The sequence below is a fragment of the Notolabrus celidotus genome, chromosome 19 (genome assembly GCF_009762535.1).
Source record: "Notolabrus celidotus isolate fNotCel1 chromosome 19, fNotCel1.pri, whole genome shotgun sequence".
NCBI lineage: Eukaryota > Metazoa > Chordata > Actinopteri > Labriformes > Labridae > Notolabrus > Notolabrus celidotus.
Genome location: NC_048290.1, coordinates 17,488,597 through 17,498,259, shown reverse-complemented (window position 1 = coordinate 17,498,259; position 9,663 = coordinate 17,488,597). Strand labels below are relative to the sequence as shown.

The 9,663-nt window shown below is 41.5% G+C and overlaps 1 protein-coding gene across 1 annotated transcript; it reads left to right on the top strand.

The window, feature by feature from the left end:
- Nucleotides 1-2,722: 2,722 nt before the first annotated feature.
- cdk9 (cyclin-dependent kinase 9 (CDC2-related kinase)) lies at nt 2,723-6,415 on the top strand. The gene is made up of 8 exons (XM_034710029.1): nt 2,723-2,855; nt 2,988-3,101; nt 3,463-3,544; nt 3,692-3,782; nt 3,867-4,033; nt 4,139-4,310; nt 5,319-5,467; nt 5,556-6,415. The coding sequence occupies exons 1-8, from the start codon at nt 2,800-2,802 to the stop codon at nt 5,919-5,921; spliced, it is 1,197 nt and encodes a 398-aa protein (XP_034565920.1). The 5' UTR covers nt 2,723-2,799; the 3' UTR covers nt 5,922-6,415.
- Nucleotides 6,416-9,663: the final 3,248 nt, after the last annotated feature.

Genomic DNA, 9,663 nt, shown 5'->3' with positions numbered 1-9,663 from the left:
GTGCGTGATGGCGTCACGACACGCCCTCTTTTTTATTAACAAACAAGTATAACAATTGAAATAAATCATACATGATAATACAACACACATAAAACCATGATTCATATGTTTAAGAATGATTACAGTTTTTAAAATGTTCATAGATATCTTTAATGAACACATAGGACACATATAAACACACCGGACACATATAGACACATCTGAACACATAGGACACATATAAACACACCGGACACATATAGACACATCTGAACACATAGGACACATATAAACACACCGGACACATATAGACACATCTGAACACATAGGACACATATAAACACACCGGACACATATAGACACATCTGAACACATAGGACACATATAAACACACCGGACACATATAGACACATCTGAACACATAGGACAAATATAAACACACCGGACACATATAGACACATCTGAACACATAGGACACATATAAACACACCGGACACATATAGACACATCTGAACATATAGGACACATATAAACACACCGGACACATATAGACACATCTGAACACGTAGGACACATATAAACACACCGGACACACATAAACACACCGGACACATCTGAACACACCGGACACATATAAATACACCGGACACATATAAACACACCGGACGCATATAGACACATCTGAACACATAGGACACATATAAACACACAGGCCGCATATAAACACACAGGCCACATATAAACACACAGGCCGCATATAAACACACAGGCCACATATAAACACACGGGACACATAGAAACACACAGGCCACATATAAACACACGGGACACATCTAAACACACCGGACACACATAAACACACCGGACACATCTGAACACACCGGACACATATAAATACACCGGACACATATAAACACACCGGACGCATATAGACACATCTGAACACATAGGACACATATAAACACACAGGCCGCATATAAACACACAGGCCACATATAAACACACAGGCCGCATATAAACACACAGGCCACATATAAACACACGGGACACATAGAAACACACAGGCCACATATAAACACACGGGACACATCTAAACACATAGGACACATATAAACACACCGGACACATCTGAACACACCGGACACCTTATAAACACACCGGACACATCTGAACACACCGGACACATATAAACACACCGGACACATCTGAACACACCGGACACAAATAAACACACCTGACACAAATAAACACACCGGACACATCTGAACACACCGGACACAAATAAACACACCGGACACATATAAACACACCGGACACATCTGAACACACCGGACACCTTATAAACACACCGGACACATCTGAACACACCGGACACATCTGAACACACCGGACACAAATAAACACACCGGACACATCTGAACACACCGGACACAAATAAACACACCGGACACATATAAACACACCGGACACATCTGAATACACAGGACACATATATGCACACTGGACACATATAAACACACTGGACACATTACAATGGCATTTTCTTTAGCAGTGCTATGGCCGTCGGGACAAAGCTTCTGCCAAACCGGGCTCGCCTACAGTATGGGGATCTGTAAGAGCGACAGATTCAGTTGTTGCAGAATGCTCTTATACACAGTATGAAGAGTCAAAATATTTATAGAAAGAAGGAATAAAACTAGATATAAATTCGAATATAATAAAATAAAATATGAATCATAATAAGTTATATACAGCAGCGCAGAATAGTTTGAGTTAGCTATGTACAAAAGCACCGCGAATGAAGGTATTATATTCAGGATGTTTAAGTGGCAGGGTACAGGTTATTGTGCTATTTTATTTATTTTTGTATTTTTAAGTCATTTTTACCACTTAAAAAATAACTTCTAGGTAATATTTTCCCCACATTTAGAAATGATGCACCAGAAATAAATTCTACTACAGTCTGAGATTACGCTTTTAGAGCATTTCTACTCCGCGTCGCCAGGTGACGCTCTCAGTGTAATCCATCAATGTTGTCAGATACTGCTGCCTTCAGGTGTTACTGTTAAAATAGTTTTTTCGACGATCAGTCGGCAACACTTTCACGTATGTATTTGGAACTACCCAAATTTTGTAAAAATATGAAGTAAGTCTAAAATCATGAATGAAAATAAAAACGATGATTGAATGATGATTTGTTGTGCTGGATCAGGCGTCCCTCGATTGTAATCCAGACCACATTGAAACTGTCAAATCTCAATTGATAGTGATTATATTTAATGTTTTCTATACGAAATTGCATAGTTTTACGGAAGAGGATTAGGGCCACTGGGGAAAAAAATAAAAAATTAAGGTCAAATTTGTATTCATTATCATTATCATTCTGAGAAAAAAGTTAGATTTCTGAGATTAAATAAAGTCAGAATACTGACATTAATCTCAGAAAAAAAAAATAAGGTCAAAATTATTTTTAATGTTATTATTCAGAGAAAAAAGTCAGAATTCTGACTTTAATCTCAGAATTCTGACTTTTTTTCTCAGAACAATAATAATAATAATAATAATAATAATAATAATAATAATAATAATAAAAATTTGACCTCCATTTTTTTCCCCCAGTGGCCCTAATCCTCTTCTGTATAGTTTCTCCATCATATAGGTAATTTCAATATATTATCGCTCTTTTTTTTACTGTTTGCGTTGATAATCGAGTAATCAAACAATTCAAAGCATGGAGAAACAAAAAAATCCGAGTTCTCTTCAACGCAGCTTTTATAGCTAGCTCTGACGTAGTACCGGAAGTTGAACCAGGGAGCGAAAATGCAGCGAGAGAAAACAAGCAACACCACGGCGGCTGCTGCTGCGGCGGCTGAAAAGTAAGAAAACTGCTATTTTTGAAGTTCCTTTGAAGACACTAGTGATTTGAACAGTTTCAATAAACGAATGTGTGTCTGATTGAGTTCGTGTTTGGCTTAAATGTCCTGATATTGAGTGAAATGTCTCCTCAGGCCGGACCGGGAGGCCGCCATCATGTCCAAGTACTACGATGGGGTCGAGTTTCCTTACTGCGACGAGTTCTCTAAATATGAGAAAATGGCCAAAATTGGACAAGGAACCTTTGGGTGAGTGTTTATAAAGGCTAATTCTAACTTTGATGACCATTAAATGTTACTACAAGGGCTGTAACACAGTTAGAAGTAGCTTCATGTGTGGACAGCTAGCTTATATTCATGTAAACAGTTAGCATGTTAAAGACTATGTCCATAACACGTGTTTACCTCTATACAGGGTCACATACTGTCATGTTTTAGAAAAGAAGCACTTACATATTGAAGTATGCTAAATGTGTCGCTTGAAACCCTTTATCCACATATTTTAGTCTTGAATCAGGTTTGTTTACTTTGTTTTCTTCATAATCAAGCTATCAGCTGAGTAAGAGTCCATTGTTAAAGTAAATCTCATGTTTTGTGACTCTTTTCACAGGGAGGTGTTCAAAGCAAAGCACAGACAGACTGGGAAGAAGGTGGCGTTGAAGAAAGTGTTGATGGAGAATGAAAAAGAAGGAGTGAGTGCACCAGAACGGTGGAAACACAATGAAAACATGTGTACACACACACATCAAAATCTCATGCATACATGTTGAAAATGTGAATCTAAATGTTCCTTTAGATAAGCATGTTAAATGTGTGACTTTTCCTCTGCCTGCTTTCAGTTTCCGATCACCGCTCTGAGAGAGATAAAGATCCTGCAGCTGCTCAAACATGAAAACGTTGTCAATCTGATCGAGATCTGCAGAACCAAAGGTGTGTCTCTTGTCTATTAATCTGCTCCAACGATCAAGCTCTCTTATTGTTTGTTTACATGTTCCTTCTTTTCTTCCTCTTCAGCCACTCAGTTCAACAGATACAAAGGCAGCATCTACCTGGTGTTTGACTTCTGTGAGCACGACCTGGCAGGGCTGCTGAGTAACACCAACGTGAAGTTCACTCTGGCCGAGATCAAGAAGGTGATGCAGATGCTGCTGAACGGACTTTACTACATCCACAGGAACAAGGTGAGCCATCGGGATCCACAACGGACAACTACGTTCAAAGAGTTCTCATCAAAGATCTGTGAGAGCTTTTTCATGATTCGTGATGTTTCCCTGTTCTTGGAGTAGATCCTGCACAGAGACATGAAAGCAGCCAACGTGCTGATCACCAGAGACGGTGTCCTGAAGCTGGCTGACTTCGGTTTGGCTCGAGCCTTCAGTCTGGCTAAGAACAGTCAGGGGAACCGATACACCAACAGAGTGGTGACGCTGTGGTACAGACCTCCAGAGCTGCTGCTGGGTAAGAGACCGACATCACATGACATGCAAAGTGCAGAACGATGCATACACAACACCTGTATTTCCTTTACACTACAAGAACTCCTGAATCTATAGCAATGGCCTGCACGATAAAGGTGCTTTTCAATCAGGAACTAAATGGTTCCAGTGGCAAGTGATGTATGGAGAAAGAAATAAAGTTATGCACTAAACTGCCAGACAAGTAGAGGGCAGTAAGAAAGAAACTATGGCCATACAACAAAGATGCCACCATAGTAGGAGACTGACAGGCCAGCATTTTCGTGTGCAACACCACAGTCAGCATGTTAGCAGGAAGGTGATTCCTCTTGTGCTGTTTTTGATCGTGCTTTATTACAGATGGATTCATTGAATCAACTCCTGGAAGGAGACACGCTCTAGAGACAAAGAGGCATGTTAGAGGTGGGCCGGTGTTCCAGTTTAAAGAGCGACCCTTTTAACTGGAGACTTTCAGCCGGATGCATCCCTCACAAATGTTTTTAGACGATCATTAAATATCTGATGAGGATATTTGGACATTTGAATAAAAACTAAATTAGGATGCATTCCCGAGGACTCCTTCTGTGTTTCAGCAGCTGTTTTAAACTCCACAAACACTGACACGTTCAGCTGAAGGTCTCCAGTTTACAGGGTCACTCTTCAGACCGTAACGCCGGGAGCTGACAGAGACGCATTCACACTATCAGGCTCAGAGAAGACCAATGTTCAGGAGTTATTATACCAATGAATCACAGGTGTGTGTGATGTTACTGTGGATGGAGGGTGAAATACAAACACTGAGGGTACTCTACCAATCAGAGACACGCAGCACTGCCGGACACGCCTCCAAACGGTTTTTGGGGGCAGGGCTTTTAAAGGGGAGATTAAATACCCAGGAACTAAACCCTGGTTCCTGCTGTTGAGAGTTCCTCTAGAGGTCTCTAGTACCTGGGAAAGGTTCCCGCTGTTGGAAATATGCACTCTATGATAAATCTGCTTTTTGTTTTTGTAGGAGAGCGAGACTACGGCCCTCCCATCGACCTGTGGGGAGGAGGCTGCATCATGGCGGAGATGTGGACCAGGAGTCCCATCATGCAGGGAAACACGGAGCAGCACCAGCTGACCCTCATCAGCCAGCTGTGTGGCTCCATCACTTCAGAGGTAACATCATGTCGGACCAGAGTTTTCCACCTTTGCATCATTCTCCTCTCCTCTGTCGACCTGATCCTGAACTCTCTCCTCCTATCAGGTGTGGCCCGGCGTAGATAAAAAGTACGAGCTGTACCAGAAGATGGAGCTCCCGAAAGGTCAGAAGAGGAAAGTGAAGGACCGCCTGAAAGCGTACGTCAAAGACCCGTACGCTCTGGACCTGATCGACAAACTCCTGGTGCTTGACCCGGCGCAGCGCACTGACAGCGACGACGCGCTCAACCACGACTTCTTCTGGTCCGACCCGATGCCGTCTGACCTGAAGAACATGCTCTCCACACACAACACCTCTATGTTCGAGTACCTGGCCCCGCCCAGGCGGAGAGGTCACATGCCGCAGCAGCAGCCCAACCAGAACAGAAACCCGGCCACCACGAGCCAGACGGAGTTTGACCGGGTGTTTTAGGTGGAGGAGAGGTTTATGGACAAACTGACATGAAAGACTTCTTCTACAGAAGAGCACTCCACAGTCTCTTAGTTTGGCAGACTTCAGCTCCAGGAGATCTCTAGAGGATCATTGTTCTTAGTTTACAGCAGAGGATGCAGATGGTTCAGGTTGATCTGGATCAGGACTGATATTTCAAAGCAGAACGTTTCAAAGCCGACTTCTCTTCCTCTTCCTTTCTTTATTTTTTTTTGATCATGAAGAGACTTTAGTTAAAGCCTGAGCTCACGGCCCGGGTGTTTTAACTCGTTAACGCTATGTCTGATGAGTCTTGCATTCATAGTTTCTGTATTTGTACTCTTATTATTGTTTTACATAAAGATGACTGTGTCTTTGCTGACTGTGCAGTAATCTGAGGTTTTTATTTATAATGTGAAACTTTCCTTTAAAGACCGCCACTGAAGTTTGAGACACGCTGAGAAATCACCCAAAATAAAGTGGTTATTTTTCCTAAACTCGTGTCTTTATCTGATTGTGGAGAGTTAAAAATGACTTGTGTGCGAATGTAACTACACATCCTGACTCTTCACCCTGACTATTTCACTGAGGCGGCTGTAACCAGGTGTCTGACACATCCAGCAGGTGGCAGCACCTTATTACTGTAACATGGAGGAGCAGATCTACAGAGAGAAGATGTTTCCTACTGAACCTCTGATATAGGATGAGATACCAACACCAAACGACGTATACACACCCGAGTCCCGCTGTGAACCTTCATCCAGGTAAGAACCGCCTGTAAGACAATCAGCGTTTAGATTTCCTGACTTCCTTGAACACATCAGAAATGATGGATCCCACCATCAGAATGTACAGCAGGTGTTATAGAATTCTGAGAACTTGATGTCAGAATTCTGAGGAAAAAAATGGAGCATTCCATGAAGGAGGTCAGAGCTAAAAAAAACATCAGTGTCTCTAACCCTCTTTCATAGACCTCCATTCAACAAACATCGTAAAAGTAGTTTTCTTCTCCTCTTAAGGACAGACCTGACAATTTTTTTTTTTTCAACTACATCTAACCTGTAATTACAGATTCTGATTCAGAAATATGTTGAATCTGGATCTCAGGTTCTGGATTTTAGTCTGAGAAGGGTTCTTGTCTCTGTCTGTAGTCTGAGTAGTGTCCACCAATCAGGTGTCAGCAGGAAAAAGAGTCTGTATGTAGAGCAACAGCAGGTGTTCTCAGAATTCTGACATCAAAGACAGAATTCTGGAATTCTGTCTTTGATGTCAGAATTCTGAGAACAAATGGAACATTCCGTGAAGAAGGTCAGAGCTAAAACAAATGTCAATGTCTCTAATCCTCTTCCATAGACCTCCATTCAACAAACAAACATCGTAAAAGTTAGTTTTCTTCATCTCTTAAGGACAGACATGACAAAGCTGGACTTTTGACTTTTGACTAATCTTCATCATGATGTTGTTATTTCAGCAAACTTAAGACCTGTTAATTACAAGAACATCAGTTTCTGTTTCAGGTTCATACCGCTGAAGGAAGCCAGAGTGAAGCCTCTGTGGGACTGTTTACAGTGAAACTGAGACTTACCACAAACAGATGAACAGGTACTATACTACTTGTATTTTTTTGTGTCCTTATGTTTTTATATTTCTAACTAAAGAGAAAATAATTTATTAGTTTATATAACGGGCTGTTACATGTCGGCATGTTACATCTAATTGAAGTGCAACCAATGCAGTGTTTGTACATCTAGCTGTAGCTAACATGCAGTTCTTGACCCTGGTTGGGCTTTTTAGAAATTAGGCTAATGATAAATCACTGAAATAGATTTATTACTTTTACTTCACATACTGTTCAGTTAGCATATTCAGTGTGATCCACACAGGCAGAAAGCACTGTTCAAGCCCACAAGGTGGAGTGTAGTACTCAGTGAGTCCAGAGACGTGCTCTCAACAACGTGCTCTTCTGTTTGTGTATATTTGCAGGTAAACAGACATGAATAATATAAGTAGTAGTTATATGTAAGTAAAGACAGTTGGTCCCGGAGAGTAGGAAAGCTGGCCATTTATTTCCCCTAAGCACGTCTCTACAGATGTTGTTTTTATCATTATTAACATATTTTATTATGATTTTATTTCATCCTGAGTTGCATGTTTTGCATTTAAAATAAATAAGGAGGAGATTATTTTGTCAGAAAACAGAACTTCAGCAAAGAGGTAAGTAGTCCCTGCTTTGTCCACAGGGGGCGCCAACATCAACCCAACCCTAAAGTCACTCACAGGAGCTTTAATCAGTCAAAGATCATTATACTGAAACTAAAATAGGAAAGTTTCAGTGATAAGTTCAGTTCAAAAGTTCCACAGTTCTGTCCTAAAATATATCGTCACGGAAAAAAACTAAGAAGTCATTATCTGTGTGTCGTACATTCAGCCAAATGACAGAACGGAGGATGACTTTATGAATATACATTAACCATGTGTGCATATTTGCAAAGTATCCTCTAAGGCTCACAGTGTTGCTCTCATTTTGTGTATGTGTGTGTGTGAGTGTATGTGTGTTTTTGTGTGTGTGTGTGTGTGCGTGTGAGTGTATGTGTGTTTTTGTGTGTGTGTGTGTGTCAGGCTGAAGCTTTACTCAGATGATGGATTGCTCTTTTAGTTCCAGATCTCCTCCGCTGTTGCTTCTACTGAACAGGGAAGTGTGTGTGGGTCGCTTGACAACATTGACAACAACAACTAACATAAATTAGAGAGCGCTCCAGCGGACAGATGGGCCTCCGACTGCAAACACCTGCATGCAAATGGACTCCAAACTGTCCTCGCAGCTCTGCTGATTCTCTGAGAGGCCAGGATGCAGAGTGGCGCTCTACACCGCGCCAGGTTCAGACCACATCCAAAGAGTGCACACTGAGAACCTGCTCCAAAGGCCTTATTATGGAGTTGTCTGTGACTGATGTGATGACACTGGGCTTCAGGGTCCGTTTGGAGCGGATGTCAGGTCAGATTGAGATAAATGTCAGTCAGACTCACAGGGGTCTTCCTTCTGAGTGTCAGAGAAACATGGCGGCTATATTTGGTGAAGTTCTGCTCCAAGGAGGAGATTTAATCGGACCGGGATGAGACATGCTCCACATTCCTGCAGTCTACATGTCAGGATGTCTTCAGAGGAATGAGAATCAAACAGCCGCTTCATGAAAAGTACCTGTCATCCGTCCGGATAATACTCTTCATCTGCTTCCTTTACTTCAAAAACATCACTGTGTTTTAAATGTGACGTCATTACTAAAGTGTATTAAACCTGCATTCTTTGTAAAGTCCAGCAGGTGTCGACTCAACTGGTTTAAAAAAAGAAGCTTCATTATACATTTCTCTATTTTCAGATTCAGTATCAAAAATCATAGAATCTCTTCATGCAGGACCGGACTTTAGTATGAGAAGGGTTCTGGGTTCTGTTTGTAGTACATTCATAGACCGAGTAGTACCGACCAATCAGGAGTCAGCAGAAAAGACAGTCTGTATAGAGAGCAACAGCAGGTGTTCTAGAATTCTGACATCAAAGACAGAATTCCGGAATTCCGTCTTTGATGTCAGAATTCTGAGAACAAATGGAACATTCCGTGAAGAAGGTCAGAGCTAAAACAAATGTCAGTGTCTCTAATCCTCTTTCATAGACCTCCATTCAACAAACAAACATCGTAAAAGTAGTTTTCTTCTCCTCTTGAGGACAGACCTGACAAAGCTTGACTTT